This window comes from Protopterus annectens, chromosome 2.part1 (genome assembly GCF_019279795.1).
Source record: "Protopterus annectens isolate FY-2018-M chromosome 2.part1, PAN1.0, whole genome shotgun sequence".
NCBI lineage: Eukaryota > Metazoa > Chordata > Ceratodontiformes > Protopteridae > Protopterus > Protopterus annectens.
This window is the reverse complement of record NC_056729.1, coordinates 1,958,514,926-1,958,534,524: the sequence shown is the minus strand read 5'-3', so window position 1 is coordinate 1,958,534,524 and position 19,599 is coordinate 1,958,514,926. Positions and strand designations below refer to the sequence as shown.

General features: G+C 40.0%; 1 protein-coding gene across 3 annotated transcripts in view; it reads right to left on the bottom strand.

Annotated features, from left to right (window-relative positions):
* The window catches only part of DST (dystonin), a 4,096,730-nt gene that overhangs the window by 698,438 nt on the left and 3,378,693 nt on the right, over positions 1-19,599 (bottom strand). For all 3 annotated transcript variants that reach the window (XM_044063350.1, XM_044063347.1, XM_044063348.1), the window contains 2 exons: positions 7,353-7,512; positions 6,821-7,147 (listed from right to left, as the gene is read on the bottom strand). In XM_044063350.1, coding sequence (XP_043919285.1) covers positions 6,821-7,147; positions 7,353-7,512 — 487 coding nt within the window. The remainder of the gene's footprint in view (positions 1-6,820; positions 7,148-7,352; positions 7,513-19,599) is intronic.

The following is a 19,599-nucleotide window of genomic DNA, read 5'->3' as shown; positions in this document are numbered from 1 at the left end:
CAGTTGAAGTGGCTGTTGCCCTGGCGGAGTGAGATCTAATGCTGCTAGGTACAGGTTTTCCATGGTATGTGTAGCAGAAATGTATACAATGTCCTATCCATTTTGAAATAGTCTGTTTTGAAATTGCTTTTCCCTGTGCTCCTGCAGCATATGCTACCAATAATTGCTCAGATTTTCTGAAAGCTTTGGTTTTGTCCAAGTGGAAGCGTAACTGCCTGTGAATGTCCAAAGAGTGCAGTAGTCTCTCCCCTTTATTCTGTGGTTTAGGATAAAAAGTTGTCAGGTGAATAGTTTGGTTTAGAGCCACACTGGATAACACCTTTGGCATAAAAGTAGGGTTAGTTCTTAAAGACACCCTGTCCTGGTGGAAAATGAGGAAAGGTTCCACTGTCATTAGTACCTGTAATTCTGAAACTCTTTGTGCTGATGTTATTGCCAGGAGCAGAGCAGTTTTCCAAGAGATATATTTTAGTTCTGCTGTGTTGGCTGGCTCAAAAGGAGGTAAAGTTAGCTTCTCCAAAACAAAGTTGAGGTCCCAAGTTGGAGTAGGTGCTCTACGGGGGCGGTCTTATGTTTTTAGCCCCTCTGAGGTACTGTTTTAACAGAGGATTAGAGAAAATTGGTGGATCCGTGTTGTAATGAGCAGAGATGTCAGAGGCGTGGATCTTGATGGATGAGAAGGAGAGTCCTTTGTCCAGCATCTCAGTTAAGTATTGTAGTATCTGGGGAATGTTTGGGACAAGAGGGTCAAGGCTGTGAGCTTGGTTCCAGGCACAGAATCTCTTCCATTTACCCGGATAGGCTTTCCTGGTACTAGGCCTTCTGGCCTCCAGAATGACATCCATAACAGCTTTGGAGTGAGGCATTGCTTGCTTGACTAAGGAATCTTCCATGCAGCTAGGTTTAAGGTCTTTAGCTAGCTGTGTAGTATTTGTTTGTTGTGCTGAGTCAGCAGATGTGGGATTTGAGGCAAAATCCAGGGTGGTTCTTGTGCTAAGCTCCTTAAGATTGGGTACCAGTGCTGATGTGGCCAGTCTGGTGCAATCCGGATCATCTTTGGCTCTTCCTGCCTGGCTTTAATGAGTACCTTTGGCAGGAGAGGTAGTGGTGGGAAAGCGTATACTTGTAGGTTGTTCCAGCTGAATGAGAGGGCATCCACTTTCCATGCTTGTGGATGGTAACTCCTTGTGCAGAATTTTTGTAGCTGGCAGTTTATTAGGGATGCAAACAGATCTATGTCCGGGCTCCACCATTTCTGTGTTATCATTCTCAATATTTGTGGATTCAACTCCCATTCGTGGGGATCCATGATGTTTCTGCTTAAGTCGTCTGCCAGTGTGTTTTTCTCTCCTGGCAGGAATTGTGCTTGCAGATGAACTTGAAGGTTTATAGCTGTGTTCCACAGGGTCATAGCTTGTCTGCATAGGGGGTAGGAGTGAGTGCCCCCTTGCTTGTTTATGTACCACATAACTGTGGTGTTGTCTGTCTTTAGTAGTAGTTGTCCTGGATGTAGCAGATCCTTGAAAGCTATAAGCGCATTTTGTACAACTAGCATCTCTTTTTGATTGATATGAAGATGCCTTTGTTCTGCGGGCTATGTGTCCTGAATACATTTGCCTGCCATGTGTGCTCCCCAGGCGTAATCTGATGCATCTGTTTTCAGTGTTTGCCTGGCTGTGGGTTGTGTAAAAGGCTGTCCCTTGTTGAGGTGACAAGCTTGAGCCCACCATTGAAACTCCTGTTGAAGGCAAGGGATTAGTGGTATAACTGTTTCCAAACTTTGTCAGTGTTGAGACCATACATTCTTTAGGTACCACTGTAGTTTCCTCATATGCAGTCTGGCATATGGAATTAGTAGTATGCAGGATGCCATGTAACCCAAGGCCTGCAGAATTTTTCTTGCAGGGAGTTGGGTCTTTGTTGCCATCAATTGAAAGTACTGAGTCAGTTGTCCTTGTTTGTCTGGCGTGAGATAAGCCATCTGGGCCGTTGTGTTCAAGCTGGCACCCAGGAATATAATCTCTTGTGAGGGCACTAGTTTTGATTTATTTTCGTTTACTGTGTACCCCAGGCAAATTAATAACTTTTTTTACAAACGCCAGATGCTTTAGAAGAATATCTTTGCTCTCTGCTTGAATCAGGCAGTTGTCCAGGTACGGATAAATTTGAATTCATTTCTGTCTGCAAAATGCAATTACTGGTGCCAGGCACTTTGTGAAGACCCTGGGTGCAGTATATAAGCCAAAGGACAGTGCAGAGAATTGGTAGTGCATTGAACCTGCTATGAATCTGAGGTATCTTCTGCAATTTTGTCTAATAGGGACATGCAGGTATGCCTCTTTGAGGTCCAAAGTCATGAGCCAAGCTTTCTTGCCCAGCATGGGAAGAAGACGCTGTAATGTCAACATTTTGAATTTTGGAAAATCCAGGTAAGTGTTTAGAGATGAAAGATCCAGAATGGGCCTCCAGGCTTTGTCCTTTCTGGGTACCAGAAAGAGTCTTGAGTAAAATCCTTGTCCTTGCTCCTGTGATAGTACCTTTTGAATAGCTCTCATATCCATGAGTGCTGTAATTTGTTTTTGAGCCTCTGCCCATTGATTTGGTGGCAGATTTGGCATTCCTTTTAACCTTGGCAGAGTGTGAAAGTGGAACCTGTAACCTTGAAATACAATGTTGAGAACCCATTTGTCTTTGGTGATCATTTGCCAAATGTGGTAGAAGAGTGCCAGTTTTCCTCCCAAGGGGGCTGCCAAGAAGGATTTGTTTGGCAGCTGTAGTGGGAAGTCATTGGAGCTGCTTTTTATATGGTTGGGGTCTGTCTTCCACTTCTTTCTGGCCTGATGTAACCCATTGTCGAGGCCTGTAAGGACCTTGTGTGTGACCTCTACCTCTTATACATCGGTATCTTCCCCTTTGAAGTCTGTCTGTAATTGGAAAGGACCAATTCTTAGTTGGCCAGTTTCTGCTAAATCTAGGAGGCTGAACCTGTAAGAAATCCTTCACCGTTTGCATAGATTTTGCCTTATCCTCCATTTTCTTTAATACCTCTTCTGCCTTAACTCCAAATAACACATCCTGCTACAAAGGTGCAGCCAATAATTTTGCTTTAACATGATCTGGTAACATATGTTCTTTTAACCAAGCATGTCTTCTAATGACAGAGCCTGTAACTGCTGCTCTGCAGGAGGCCTCTAGAGAATCAAAGCCACATTGCAAAGTATGCTTTCCCACTTGTTCAGCTGCATGCAATAAATCCTGCATTTCTTTAAAATTAGGAGGATCTGATTCTGGAAGCATTTTTTGTTTTAACTGAGACAGTAAAAATTGCTGATATTTTAGCATGTGAAACTGGCAATTTAAGGCTCTCACTGCTAAAGTTGCAGACGTATATACTTTCTTTCCCCATCTGTCTAATGCTCTGGAATCTCTGTCAGAGGGAACTGGATTCTTGGCTGATGAGGCCTTAACTCCTTTGGGTCCCTGAGAAATAGTTTCAGGGTCAGCTACAGGGCTTTTATACAGAAATTTATGTGAGTCAGGGACTCTGTAGTATCTGTCAGGTTTAACAGGGGCTGGAGGTAAGAAATCAGGATTTAAGCTGGATTCAGTATACACATCATCCACAACATCTAACACTGGCGGAATAGAAAGGGGTCTGTGTTGAGGTAATAAAAGGAAGTCTCTGAGCCTTTTCTTGGATTCTGAGTAATCCTGGCCTTCCTAGTGTAAATGCTCCCTCATGGTATGTAGGGTTTCCCCAAAGGAGTAGTCCTCAGGCGGTGAGGCTGATGGAATTGATTCCTCAGCATCAGAATCCTCATAGGGGGGTAAAGAGTATCCTAGGTCTGAGGATGAATCAGAAGAGATGGACACCTGGTCGGATGAGTCATAATCTGCATCCTGTCAAGGCCTTTTATCAGGAGGGAATGGGACACCCTAATCAGAGTGATTAGGTCTTCGGCCATTTTGAGCATTTGTTTCTTAGGCATGGAGGCCTGTCCTGGAGAATGCTGTATTTGTTTCTTTGACTTTAAAGGAGGCTTAGACTTAGCTGAGGGTTTAATGCTTAACTGAGTAGGTCTGAAGACACCCTCTGTAGCTATGGGTTGCTCAGCTACTCCGGATCCCTCTGAAAGGTTAGTCTCAGTAGGCTGAAGAACTTGTGCATCCGAAGGCCCAGCGGTCTCCACGTGGGAGTCAGAGGCGGCTTGTGGTTCTACAGAAGCGGTCATCAGGAGCTGCGAAGGCGCCTCGCTGAAAACCGGAGAACCGGTGACTGGCCTAGAAGAGGCTTCATTGTCAGTTTTGGGCCTCGGATGCCTATCCTTGTCTTTGCGCTTTTTGTGTATTCTGGTCATCGGAAGTTCCGGCAGCATGGTATAATTGAATTTTCTACCAAAATAATGTCGGGCAAAATCAAACCGACGTTTAATAGTGTGCTTGTTAAACCTAGCACAAAACCGACAAGCAGTGACGTCGTGGTCAGGGCCTAGGCATGGGATACAATAGGAATGGAAATCCTTATGAGGTATTTGCTTCCCACAAGAAAAACAGTTATTAACTTTTACTGACATCGGTCTGAGGCAAGAAAAAGTTTCCCCGATGGGGTACTTAGCTTTGTAGAAGACTTCAGTTCTGGATTCGGAATGAAAATCTCAGGAGACGGCCGACCGGCACTTGCGAACTGCTTTTGCTTCGGGCACCGCGCGGCAAGAAAGACTGAAGAAAATGGCGTCGGCTGCATCTTATATACCCCTGTCACACTGACGTCAGGGAGGAGGCGACAGCAACCGATGCCGGGCCAAGACTTTGGAACTCAGGCCGACTGGGGAACCGCCTGACGGCAGGATAACCCAAGTGTAATGACTGCAGCAGTGTAACATGATGAACATCAAAAGGAAAGAAAAATGCCAAGCCGGAGGGTAACAGGAAAGGAAGAGAAGCAACTAAATGAGGGTGATGTGGATTCAAAAGTGAAATGGCATGTATGCAGGTTTGTAAAACTGCTTTACATTTCTAAGAGTTAAAGTCACATATGATATGTCAAGGTCTCAGCCTGTACTCACTTAAAAAGCAAGTGGATAAATCCACTGGAGGTCAACAGCAGAATATTTAAAAGTTAATTTATGAATTGAGATGGGAAACATAAAATTTATCCCAGGAGTGATCCCTGTATTACTAATGGACAGAGGCAGATCCTAAATGCTTTATTCTTGCATGGGTCCAATAAAATTAGCTGTGCTATGATCCCAGTTACTCTCAGTATTCTCATTATGGGTAATATATAATTATCAACCCATGGGACAGGTAAGGCCAACCTACAGCCACATGCGATAGGTTATTTCAAGCACAAAAAGGCAAGCTAGTTAGACTTAAAATAGCCCACAACAGCAGATAGAGAAAGGATGAACCAAATGCAATAAGGAGAGGGAAGGGTATTTTAAGTGGTTTCAAATACGACTGTGGAACCTCTCAACCTCGTTATCAGAACTACCGTGACTAAAGACAGAAAGCTAGCTAGGGTGGGAGGCAGCCACCCCAGGTGTGCAATGTCAGTGGTGTAATCGGGAGGTGGCCAATCAGGATTTAGTGTACTCTTACCGTGCATTAGTGGTCAGGGCTGAAGCTCTTCAGCACTACATGCATGGTACTTAAACTGTAGCAAGGCAATAGCCAGATCAGATAACAGACCTTTTTCCCCCATTAACTCAAACTCGAGGGTCACTAGAACAGTGAGCCAGGTAAGCCAGCTGCAGCTCTGACTACAGATACTAGACTGGTACAAGTGGCTTAAATTTCTAAGCTCCTATAGTGAGGGTCACACATTCTTTTATTGTTGTATCTCTTTTCTTTTCTTGCCTGACTTGTACTTGCCTATTCATCTTTTACTACCCAAGAATTCCTCAGATGTAACACTAAGCTGGAAATCTAACTACCTACTATCTGTTTGCCAGTCCAGAGCCATGTGATATCACCCTGTCATCTGAAACAGCATTCTTCTTTATTAATAGATAAGGTAATGTGGTAAAATGGCTATACTTCATGCAAGTTTTGTCATACAGCTGAACATCAGCCCTGTTCCACCTCTTTCTTTGAAACAGCTAGCTGGTTGTGCATCTGACTTGTACCAAGGGACAGTACAGGAAAATACAAGTTCTCTGTACCCAGCCCACAGGGCAGTTCTTCTTGGGATTCATATTCTGTCCCTTCTTGCACACCCTCTGATATTCTGGATCTTTCAACAAACTTGTGACTGTGGAGTTACAGAAAAACCCAAGCTGACGACTGTTGAGCTAATAATTAATTAATAATATTAACTGTCACTGTTGCTAATGTTTTCATGAACCATCTCAGCTACAAAAAGCCACCGAATTATAAAAAAAATGAAGTCAATGTAATATACAACAAATTTGAGTTATAAGTTTTAATGAGTATTATTTGAACACCTTATCAATAGTTGTGGGTTTATAAAACTTTAGTATAAAAAGTGAGCTGAGAGTTAGAACTCACAGACATGACGACAAACTATTTAGTTAGCTTCAAAACATACTTTTCAATACTTTCATAGACACTTTACACGTCCCCCTTTCATTTCACATTTTTTTTTAATGAAATCAATCTAAACAGGTGTGTCACTTAATTAGTACTATAGTACAACTTAGAAAAGTTAAGTGCTTAATTTCTTGTTTAGTTGCTAGCATTGTTAAGATGTTGAAGAGCAGATTGTGTGAGAATACGGAAAAATAATAAATAAATATATGAGAACAGAAACTATATAGGATGAGGAAAACAGAAGTCAAAATGAAAGATGTCCAAATACCACTTGTTCTGTGTGCTGTTTCTTCAACACTTGTGGATGATAATCTTGAACTGATACGCCTTTGAGCAAGTCTTGCACCTCGCTCAGCCAATTCATTAGGCCAACTTCATTCTCTCCAAAGATATGAGCATTGGCCTGAGCCTGCTGTAACAATTCCGACCTTCTACTGCACTTCTCCTGAACCTCGCCATATCGACACCGAGTGGAGTCCAGTTTTTCTTGAATCATATCTTTATCTTCTTGGGAGCTCATTATCTTCAAAGACTGACCAGTACTAAGTAACAGGCACAAGTTCTTTTTGTGAGATGAGATGTCATCTTCCAGGGCCTACACAAGTTACCAACATGAATGATAAAACAGAAAGATGAAAAAATAAAAGAAAAAGAAAAACAAAACAAAAAACAAAAAGCATGGCAAATACAAATAAAAAAATTCAAATCATAAAGAAATAAAATCACATAGGGTAACGAATCAAACACAAAAGAATGAAGATGAAGATGCTGAAATGTAATATAAAGTTTTTATTGCTTACAGTATGTTGAGAAATTTGTGACTGTAATTTTGAAGTCTGTGTTCCAATGGGCTCTGAATTTGCAAGTCTTTTCTCCGAGGCACTGAGCCATTCAGACAAAGGTTCCAAAGTTTCATGAAACTGCTGTGCAACTACCAAGATGCCTTCCAACTGACGATTCCTACAAATTTCCCAAGAGAAAAATAAATAATGTGATACAAGATACTTCAATAACAGAACCTTCAGAAAACAATGTCTTATAAAAGCATAGATGGTTCACAATTTTAGACTATCTCATGTGCTTCTGGCAGTTAAGTAAGGTAATATGCATGGCATTCCTCTTTCAAACCATTAAGAAATGCTTTAAAAGGACACAATGACATTGCTGGGGGACACAAGCATTTATAAAATTAGGGGAGAGGTACCTCAAGGCCACATACTTTAGGCATCAACAAAGGAGTTCTGTATTTCTGAAAATGTGTGAAAGAAACAAACAGCTACTGCCACTATACTGTTACTTAAAACGAAAAATAATTTTTGTACATAACACATCATATATGTCACAGCAATGTAGTCAAGAGTGTCTTACACCTCCTCATTTCTAGTACCTGTTTTTTCATACTGAGGGTTTCAAAATCACAGGGGAAGCACAGTCTATCCTGGAAACAATGGGTGTAAGGTTCAGAAGACTAATGCTCTGAGCTAATAATGAGCTGATTCCTGTGCTCAGGGTTTGATTCCCTCTTCCTTCACTTGCCTACTGTGAGATTCTGAGCAAGCCACTTATCCAACCCATATCTCACATAGACCCTAAAAAGGGACAATTTTGTCCCAGGCTTTCCATGGTCAACAAATAGGTAAAAAGGTCAGGAGCCATTCCTGCAGGCACTCACTCACCTTACACACTTGTACAGAGTTCCTTGTATATGTAACAGCAATAAACTCAAGTGACTTAATCTTTATATTCATTTATTCATGCTTCTGGTGCTGCGGGATAAGTCTGTGAGCTGTAGTTCCTCTGGTACAAGGTTCATTTCCCTCACCCCTCATTTGCCTAATATATGACCCTGCGCAAACCACTTAACTAGAAGGTACTGTGTATCCAATTGGCCTAACTGCTTAACATATATGCAAGGCAGCCAGAGAGAGCCTGTTTCAGCAAAAAACAAGGTCAAGGCAGCAACTTGTCCTGGATGCATACACACTTTCAAGCACACCAGCAGACTGCATACAGAGTTGTACTGGATGCATATTGCTTGCAGTTCTTGTTTATGTGTACATAATGCAAATGCACAACTGCTCATATTCTTAGTACAAACAAGAGACACACTACATGTTGGATATTAGTAAACAATAAAGAATATGAAAAATGTGGAAAATAAAGACAATTACCACATAGGATCATAAGAAGTTACTAGGCTATTGGCCATGAGACCCTTATAAGCCTAGCCAAGAATTTACCCCATGTTTAGACAAGTCAGCACCCAAAGCCCCTGTCCAGCAGGGACATGGTTAAAATAGACTTGATTCATTATAGGCGAATAAACAAAATATATTTTGTGAATCACGTAACTGAAGCTACCCTGTCAGGACTGAATTAGACAAAAGACAAATGACTCAAGAGGAAATTAAGTAATAATGGCCTTCTAAGGAGATTCTGTCAGTCTGATCTCATTACTAAATTATGAACATAACACTGGCAGATACAATACAGCTACATCTCTCTGTTCAACTAATTACAAACATTTATGACTCAGAAATCATTCACTAATAAAGGATATCTGACATGCAGCACTAAATATTTGCATGTGCCAAGGGGCTGCTAAGAAGAAGATCGACTCTAAAGTCTGCATTTCATGGTCGTACAGTCATGACTTTCTTACCAAAAGTATGGAATGCCATTTTCATTGTGGATGTCAAGAAAATGAAGAATAAACGCTTCTGAAAGTTTGTTTTGCCTAACTGGTAGTGAAACATGGCCTATTACTTAACCAGGAGTATGTGACACTTCATGACGGCAAACTTGAACAAAACAAGGAACTTGATAAATGATGCTTTTGTCAAAGTTCCATGACTGTGGGTTTCATCTGAGTCTAAAATAAGAAGTAGTTCAAACAAACTGCAAATATTTGCTTCACAGAAAAGGAAACACAAATCCAATTGCAACTAAAGATGAAAAAGAAGCTTTACAAGTTTAGAATGCAACATGTACTGTTTGTTTAAGAAACAGCTGAGTTATATGAAGTCACCATCTACTTAAGCATTAAGGAAAAATAATTCAACACATACTTTTCCAGATGATCAAGAAGTTACAGCACACAGCCCAAAACAAGATAAAAATGCATGACTCTTCATACGATGTACCACCTACAGGTAAGAGAACAGTGTCAGTAATAGTAAAGATCAAAGGGTTATCAGAGTGAAACACAGAAGAGCTAGAAGAGGTAGGAGGTTGAGCTAAGTCAAAATATAAAGTACGCTCAGCTCATAAACAGACACAGAAAAAGATGGCCTTACTGGACACAGTTACGCATGATGAACAACAACCCCAGTTAGTAGGAATGGCTGGCCATGAGAACAGGATGAGGCAATCAATGACATGTACCTCTATTCTTAGTGGAACTACATAGGACATGCAGCCGTTTGTGTGATTCCTAATGGAGGACGCAGGTTTAGCCAGGGAAACACTGCAGAATTTGAACATGGGGTAAAGGAGCAAGGGCAAATCAGCATTTAAAAGGCACAGAAACATGCCTATATTTTAAACCAATGCAAACCATGTCATTGAATTAAGAACTATGGCTACCCCCCCCCCCCCAACAGTATGGTAGCCTACAGCGCCAAATCTGTTACCAAGGACCTCGCTCCTTGATCCTTTGCAAAACATATTCATTAAGTGACATTACTTCCTGAAAGACTAGGGTGTACATGTACCAAAGAGTTATGTCCTGAACCAATAAGAAAGTATCAATATGGCTTTGTTAGTAGTGGTGTGATGGGAGATTGTGGGTTCCTTTCAAATGACTGGGTGGACAGATTGCAAAAAGTTATATGATCGAAACCATAAGATCAAAAATTCAGTCCTTGAAACCATTCTTACTGAGATCACATTACAGTAGGGATCAGGAAATGTGGCCTTTTCCCCACTGTAGTGTGATTCGTGTTGCTATAAATAATTAGCAGGGGGTGTGGGGGGCACAGGTGGCTTGTCCCCCTACAAAAGCATTTTTTCTGTTGTATGTGGGTATTGTTTTTATTTGGATTTTTTTTGATAGACTGCTTTTCAATCATATGGTTTTGATCATATGACTTTCCATAATCTGTCTGTTCGATGATTTGTCATAGATCTGGAGACTGTAAAGTCTTAGTATCCATGGATGATCGATGGGACAACTGGTAGGAACATGATAAAATATCAATATGGAAAGACAAGAGTAAGAACACTGTAATCTGAGTGTAGTTTAGAGGACATGTCCAAAGTGGCAACTTTTCAGTGATCCCTGATGATTCACAGAGATCACTGCATTGATTCACAACAACAGATGTCATCTACAAAAATAAACACCAATCTTATTAGCTGCTTGCTAGTGAAATCTAATAAGTTTTGAAAAAAAAACAGTACACTCTCATTTTTAATACTGTGAAACCAAAACTTGCAATACTGTCTGCTCTAGTCAGTATCATTCTGCCTATAAAGATATGAAATCAGTGATGTAGTTGTGAGGTGGGATTCATGAACTCTGTGCCTAATGCAGAAGGGTTGTTACTCAGGAGAATGTCGTACCAAATTCTGGTGTTATTCATAGACTGCTACATAATGGGTAACACATTGTACTCAGTCCTAGACCAGTACAAAGTACACTGCTCTGGGTACACAGATATGCAAATAGTCCTATCTCACCCCATCACCAGGGTCCATACCTCTCAACTGTCCAAAGTTTTGCAGACTGTCCAGATTTTGTCTTATATTTTTGTTCTGTTCCTCATAAAATTTGTGGTTTTCTAGCAAATCACTGAGATGATCTGAGGACTGAAGTCAGTAAATAATCACATACATTTGAATTTCAGACTTCCTTCAGAAAAATCTTTGTTAAAACAAACCCTGTTACTCTAGCAATTTTCTAAGTTTATAAGAGCAACATTTAAAAAATGTCCTTATTTTTGGGCCTTTGTCTCCCCATTTGTCAGGCTTTACTCAGATTTCTTGCACTAAGAGTTTGAGAGGTATGCCAGGGTCATTTTTGCTTCAGAAACACTACAACAACTTTGCACATGCTGATTCCAGCTATACACCTTACAGGACCAGAATGGTGATTTCAGTAATACATAGGAAAAGCAGGGATCCACATTTATCGTACCTTACAGGCTAATATCCATGTTAAACCATGATTATAAATGTTTTATGTGGTTACAGGGAGACAGATTATGGAAGACCCTCCTAAGATTGATCCACAGGGGACCAAACAGGGTTTGTGGGTGGTGGGTGGTGGGAGAAGAGGAGGCAACCTCATAAGGACACTACTGTTAATGTAAGATGTAAAACTGAGAGATGAGAAGCTAGCTTTAATCTCCTTACACTCTGACTAGACCTTGGGTAGTTTGAAATGGCAGTACAAAAATGGATGCAATACTGCTTTTGCAAGGAGCCAAACTGCAGCACCTCAGCTCTTTGTGTGTGGTATTAAGTTGTAGTAAGCCATTTGCCAGAACTGCAGCAAGTGGTTTCCTATAGTTGTTAAAAGTCGCAAGAAACACTGTTTTTAAGGATATAACTGTCTTATGATAAGGAGAGAGCAACATCTGCAGAACTGCATTCCTACAAGAACATCTGACTATTTTTGCAATGAAGCCAGAATTCTAGGAAAGAACACACACACATTTGTAAAAAGTGTCTTTAATGCAAATGCATCAGTTATATTAGAGTTCGTAATATGGTACTATAAATAAGAAAATGCCGATCCTCCTTTATAATTACTTTCCTAAATAACACCACATCCTCCAGTGATACACACATACACACACACACACACACACACACACACACACACACACACACACACACACACACACACACACACACACACACACACACACACACACACACACACACGCACACACACACACACACACACACACACACACACACAGAAACACACACACATACACACACACACATACACACACACAAATGCACACGCACACACACACACGTACACACGCACACACGCACACACACACACTGCACTGCTCCTGAAATGCTCTATTCCTTGCAAATACACCCAAACTATTGTCTGTGGGGTATGGACACAAAGTTGTGGGGGGCTGTTTAAAAGGAACATGGTATTACAAATGCTCAGCTAAGTTAGAGTGTGTAAATGAATAAAGAGAAAATGGTGTGGTGAGGTGTTGAGAATGTATATTTATTACATACCTAAATTACTCTAACACCACTGATACATACAATGCTATGCTTTCTGATCATGGACCAGACAACCTGGAGTGTGAAATTAAATGATCTCCAGAAAGCTTTGCTAATAACAAGTCTGCAGGATGTGATAGAATTCCATCTGAATTGCTTAAAATCTTGCAAAAGAATGCTCTTATAGTGTACAGAATATGCCAGCAAATTTGTTAAATACAACAGAGGCCATTAAACTAGAAAAAGTCAATTTCTGTTCCAGTCCCTGAAAAAAAGGGCAATGTTAAACAGAGTTCAGATTATCAAGTAAGTATGCTTGGCTCACATGCTAATAAGCTAATGCATAAAATTCTGCAAGGTAGACTCCAACAACATAAGGACTGAGAACTGCCAGATGTATAAGCTGGTGTTAGAAGGGGCAGAAACACCAGCAATCAAATGACCAACATCTGCTGAATAACGCAGAAAACAAAGGAGCTCTAGAAAATATTTATTTCTGCTTTGTTTTTTTAACAACTTTATTAAAACATTTTTTATTTACAAAAAAAGAAATACCATTATAACGTTTTCATTGCTTTTATACAATATACACGTTTACTTTTAAACAATTGCCATTCACTCCACCGTTACATAAACTACTCATTTCCTACCTTCCCTTAAACCTCACTCTTCATCCTGAATATTATTCCACATGTATGCTGCCACAAATTCCAGTTATTTCTGGAGTAATTTGCTCCGACCCTTTTCTAAAGATCCCACCGCTAGTTCTGTGACCTCCTTTACAGTATCCATTTCTTTAGCTACAGTTGGTTTGGATTTTGATTTCTGTTTTCTAGCAACTGCTTTTTTTATCAGAAATGTCTATTAGGGAAGGCAATGTCTAACCTGTATTCCAAACTTCTGTTTGGCCTCATCCCTCTCTGTTAACTTTCCCCTGTACTCTCTTCTTATACACTCCCAAAACCATGTTCATTTGCCAATTTTTTCGAGTGAATTCCAGTCCCCCCTTGCCTATTTTCTATTCCCCTAATTGCAGTCTTCTCTACTGGAAAAATCGACTTTCTCTATTTGTTTACTGGCTTAGTTCTCGCAATACTTTCTGCTACAATATGAATATTTTAATTTTATTTAACATTTGTTTACCGGGAAATTCCGACTTGGAACAAAGCCAATTTCAGCGGAGGCCCAGGAAGAAATGTTCCAGATGCATGTCTTTATAACATGGGAGGAAACCAAAGCACCTGGAGGAACCCACACAAATGCAGGGAGGACATAGAGACTCCACACAGAAGGTACGCCAGCTGAGAATCAAACCAGAGAACCTTTTGCTGTGAGGAGACAATGCAACCGCTGTACCACTGTGCTGTAGGTTGCTGTTACTCTCCTGAAGGATCCACATGCAAAAACCCACTCCCTCCTTATCACCCCCCCCCCCCCCCGTTTCATTGTCATCACTTTCTACTTTGAGTTACAACTTCTGCTTGCATTATTTAAGTGAGCTTTAAGGGCATAGCTGTTAAGTATCCCTTCAAACCAGCTAATACCAATCTACCCTTTTCTTTGGGGAGAATCAGCTAATCCCACATAACTTTTGTGTACTTCCCTTCCCAAATTTCTTTTTCTTTGTTGATTACTCTATAGCCTTTGACTGTTTGGATCATAACAAGCTGTGGCAAGTTCATACAACAATGGAGATACTGGGACACCTTATTTATCTTTCAAGAAATTTATATGTATAAAAAAAAACTTCAGTTAGACCTGACTATGCAATAAATGACTAGTTGAAGATTGAGAAAGACATACAACAAAGCAATATATATGTCACCCTATTTATTCAACTTATAGGCTACTGTTTATATCATGCAAAATACTGAGTTAGATTAATCAGATTGCTGAAGAAATATTAACAAACTCACATATGCATATGATACCACCCTGATGGCTGAAAGTTTTGAAGAGCTGAAGAGGTGAAAATAGAATGCACAAAGGCTGGTTTAAAAAAAAAAACTAAAATTATGACATCGAACACTATCAGTTTTATGCAAATACATAAGGAAAAGTGGAGGCAGTGATAGATTTTATTTCACTGAGCTCAGAATAATCTGCAGATGGAGACTGCGGCTACAAAACCTAGAAGACTGTTGTTTTTCGGAAGAAAATCTATGGCAAAGTTCAATAAGCCTTTAAACTGCAAAGACATCACATTGCCAGCAAAGGTCACGTAGACAAAGTTATGTTTTTTCACTAATAACATATGACTGTACGAGATGGACTACACGTAAGGCAGCGCACCAGAAGACTGGTGTTTGTGAACAGCAGTATTGGAGAAAATAATTGAGAATTCTGTGGACAGCAAGAAAATTAAATCAGTCAATGTTTAAAGGAAATAAATCCAAGCTGTTCACTGGAAGGCCAGATATAAAAATTAAAAGTGAAACACTTGCTCTGGTCCTGTGGTGCAGTTAGTAAGATAAAGCACTAACTGTGCCCCAAACAAGCCATGTTTGATTGCTGCCATGGGTGCTACAGAAACAAGGCGAGTGAGGATGGGATGGTGTAGCCGATGTCAGCTTGCACATTCAAAGGGGAGGCAGGCAGCCTAGGCTTGTTGCAACAGCAGCATTAAGAGCCTAGCAAGTTCAGTTCTGCAAGCAGTGTGTTACCACATTGTCAGGAGGCTGAACATGGGCAGAAAAATGCATCAACCTATGAAAGCCAACCACAGCACAGGAGTTAGGGTGTAGCCCCAAGCAGCATTAGTGTAACTTTGCACTGGCATCCTCAACCTCTTTACTGACCCTGGACATAAACTGGGGAGAGCCTGGAGGCTGCTAAGTCAGGTCTGGTAAAGCCAATGAATGAGGATAGGGCATGGTGAAAGCTGATGACCAGCTGTGGGGAGATTAAAAAATACTTTAACCACATAATGCAAAGAAAGGAAACATACCAGAAAAGACTGATGGCAAAATAATATGTGGGCATTAGAGATTAAGGTGGAAAGACATATAAAATAATGAATATACATTTGGAAAAACTTAAAGCAGTCCTTAGTGTGCTGAAGTCCTTCAGGTCATGAAAAATCAGATTTGAATAAGCAAATAAACAGACCTCCCCCAAAGTGAGTTTATCTGTAAACATTTTAAGTTACTGGGGCTTGAACCATTTCTGAGGGACATACATAAAAAAAGCTCCTCTACATTTTGACAACACAGCTTCTGAATCACCATGGGTACTGCATGGTGTGGAGCCCAAAAGGTGCACTGTTATCAATAGTGCTAAATAAATTAATTTGTATTTTTATTTATTTATTTATTTTACATTTGTTAACCGGGCTAGTCTAACTGGATATATTTCCATTTTCAGTAGAAGCCCGGGGAGAAAAGCTCCAAAAGTAACATAAAAAATATCATATACAGTTATATAACAAAGAAAGTAGAAAGGAAGTTAAAATCCAAAAAAGGAATCTTTATGAGAAGTACGTACACTAAGAAGGATTGAATATATAGGATAATATAAGTCATTTTACAACATGATATCTGAGGTAATTTAAAGTTCCTTGATAGATTAAATAAATACTGGAAGTTGTATTAATCTTACTAGTGACAGTTTCTGCTTACAGAGGGGTAAGCAGTATAACATTTTGTATCCAGAGGCAGTATGAAGATAGAAGTAGGGGAGGCTGAAGATTAATCAGGGTTACTGCAAGGACATAACCAGTGTGTTTTAAGGTGTCTTTTCAGCTTTTGCTTAAAGAGTGACAGTGATGGTAGTACAGTTAGATCGATTGGTAGAAGGTTCCAGTTCTTTCCAGCAGTATTGGAGAAAAGGGAGTCACCTGCCAAGTTACTGGACTTGCTTATGCTAGCAAGCAGTTTGCTAGAAGAGCGTAGGTGAATTGAGATTATTACAGGGGGTAATGAGGTTAGAGAGTATATGAGTATTTTTTGGTTGGTAAAAGATCTTATGGGCAATGGCAAGTTGGGAAAAAATCTGAATGTTTTATAGTTCAAGCCACTCTAGCTGATTTAGATTCTGACAGTGGTGAGTTCGAAATGCATTAACAGTGGCAAATCTGGAAATGTTGTTGTAGGAGTTGGCTAGTTTGAGAAGATTATTTTTTTAGGTTAGTATATTTAAGTGAGGTGTAAAGAAGAGTTGAGATTAAATGAGAGTGGGCAATAGTGGTTCTAGCTGTTGGAGTTAAGAAGGGTTTGATTCTATATAAGGAGACCATTTTTCTGTTTACTGTTTGTATGGTGTTATTTATATGGCTATGGAAGTTGAGATTATTGTCGATAGTGACTCCTAACATTTTGGTGGTAGAGTCAGGGGATATAAGGGTGCCATTGTTGAATTTGACTGAGAAGTCTATAGGGGAGGACCTACTGGTAGGTGTAAAGAGTAAGAGCTTAGTTTTTTTGGGGTTCAAAAGGAGGCAGCATTTCAAGAACCAAGTCTCTACTGAGTTGAATACCTTCTGAGTTAGTGAATGTAGTTCTGAAGTGGAGATGGCAGAACATATGAGTGTAGAATCATCGGCATATTGTATACAGGTGGCTTGAGGGATTGCTACATGAAGGTCATTGATGAATAATGAAAAAAGAAGAGGTCCTAAAATGGAGCCCTGAGGGACTCCAAGGGTGACTGGCAGGTGGGATGATAGTTTGTTCTCCCAGAGAACTGCCTGTTGCCTATTGTTGAGGTAGGACTTAAACCATAGAACAGCTTGGGTGTCTAGAAAAAGAGATTCAAGGGTATTTATAAGCAGGGGGTGGTTTACCATGTCAAAAGCTTTTGAATGATCGATGAAGAGAGCAGAAGAGAGGATGTTGTTATTACGGTTCTTATTAATGGAGTCGGTGAAAGATAGGAGAGCGGTGGTAGTACTATGAAATGGCCTAACGCCATGCTGGCAGTTAGTCAGTATGTTGTGTTTAGTTAAGTGGTCTAATAGCTGATGGTGAATGCATTTTTCCATGACTTTTGCTAAGGGTGATAGTAGAGCTACCGGCTTGTAGTTAGAGTAATCATTAGATTTACCACCTTTATGTAGGGGGATAATGTGGAGATTTTCCAGATGTCTGGGATGGTTCCCTCATTAATGGTTCTGTTAATCACGATAGATATAAGAAAGGCAACTACTTTGGCTTCTTTTTGCAAGTATTCAGAAGGTAACTGGTCTGCTGAAGGAGTACAAGGCTTAAGTTTTAGTATAATTTTGTAGATGAGAGTGGTAGAGATAGGTTAAAATTGGAATGCTGGTAGAGATCCAGGCATAGAGGTAGGGAGACTTGTGTTGTCAGTGGAAAGCTGACTAGCTAGAGATTGTATGGTCTCTGTGAAGTAGGTGTTGAACTTGTTGGCCGTTTGATGTGGGGCATTATAATCAGCGCCTAGAGGGGATGGTGTACTAGAGTGGCCACGGTGAAGGAGTCTATTTATGCTAGTCCAAAATTTCTGTGGATTATTTTGGTGCATTTGCTGTAGTTTACAATAGTAGTTCTTTTTGTCAGTGAGTATATCTTTTTCTGTTATATTTCTTAACTGTCTAAAAGTTTGTTGTTCAGGGTAAGTTCTGTTAGCTCTCCACTTAGCCCATGATTTGTTCCTAAGTAGAATTTTCTGTCTGGTTTCTTTTTTGAAAGCCAGAGGGCTGGTTTGGACTTCATTCTAATAGATTGTTTATGTGCGTGCTCATCAAGGATTGCTAAAAATTTAGAGTTCAAATATTTAACAGCCTCTTCAAGTGGGAGAATTTTTAGAGGATTCCAGTCACAGGCATTTAGTTCATTTTGGAATAGTACAGGGTTAAAGTGTTTTTTGGTTCGTGAGATCCTATAGGTAGGGGTGTTAGAAATATCATTCTTTTGCCTTATAATGTAAGTCAGAGTATGATCACTTACATCATCAGGTAATGTCCCTACATTATAAGTTTGTTGATGTTTATTAATAAGTATCCAGTCTAAGGTGCTCTCTTTTTTTTGGCTGGTTTATTAATTCTGGTTGTGGAGGTGATTGCTTGACTAAAGCCATGAAGATTAATATGTGAGGAAGGGTTTTTAGTATTGACAGTTTTCCAAATAGTATTGAAGTCATCTAGTATTATTCTTTCTTGTGGGTAAGTTGAGGACACCCAGCTTAGAATATCTTCTATTGTATTGATGTTATTGCTGGGGGGTAGGTAGATACTGATGATGTAAAGGGATTTGCTAGGGTTGAGTTGAAGTCTGGAGATGAGGACTTCAGCCTTACTGTCCTGAGGTGGGTTACAAGTTATAGAGGATATCTGTAGGCCATTTTTAAATAGGAGTGCTACTCCCCCACCCTTACATTTTAAGCAGTCTTGTCTCAACATGTTATAGCCTGGGGGGATTATTTCATTATCCTTAGTTCCAGGTTTTAACCAAGTTTCTGTAAGGCAAAAGATGTCAAAGAAATGAATATTAAGGAGGGCATGGAGATGGGCTACTTTGTTGTTAATACTGCAGACACTGAGATGTCCTATTAGTAAAGAGTTGGAGAGTGTGGTGCATTGGTTGGGCTGGGATTTGGGTGGATGTCACCATCTTTTAAGGTGGGGTTCTTTAGCATAGAAACTGGGTTTTATATATATATATATATATATATATATATATATATATATATATATATATATACCTAGTTTGATATTTTACTTTCCTTACTAAGAGGTTATTGTACTTAATGTGTGTGAGTCGATGGAACTTAGCTAGCAGGTAGCAGGGAGTGGAGATGATGTTTATGTGAATATGGGTGACGGAAATATTGTGAATGGCTGTTTGATTTGGAGAGTAGTTAAGCTCGTAGTAATTCACCTTTTCAAAACAGGTT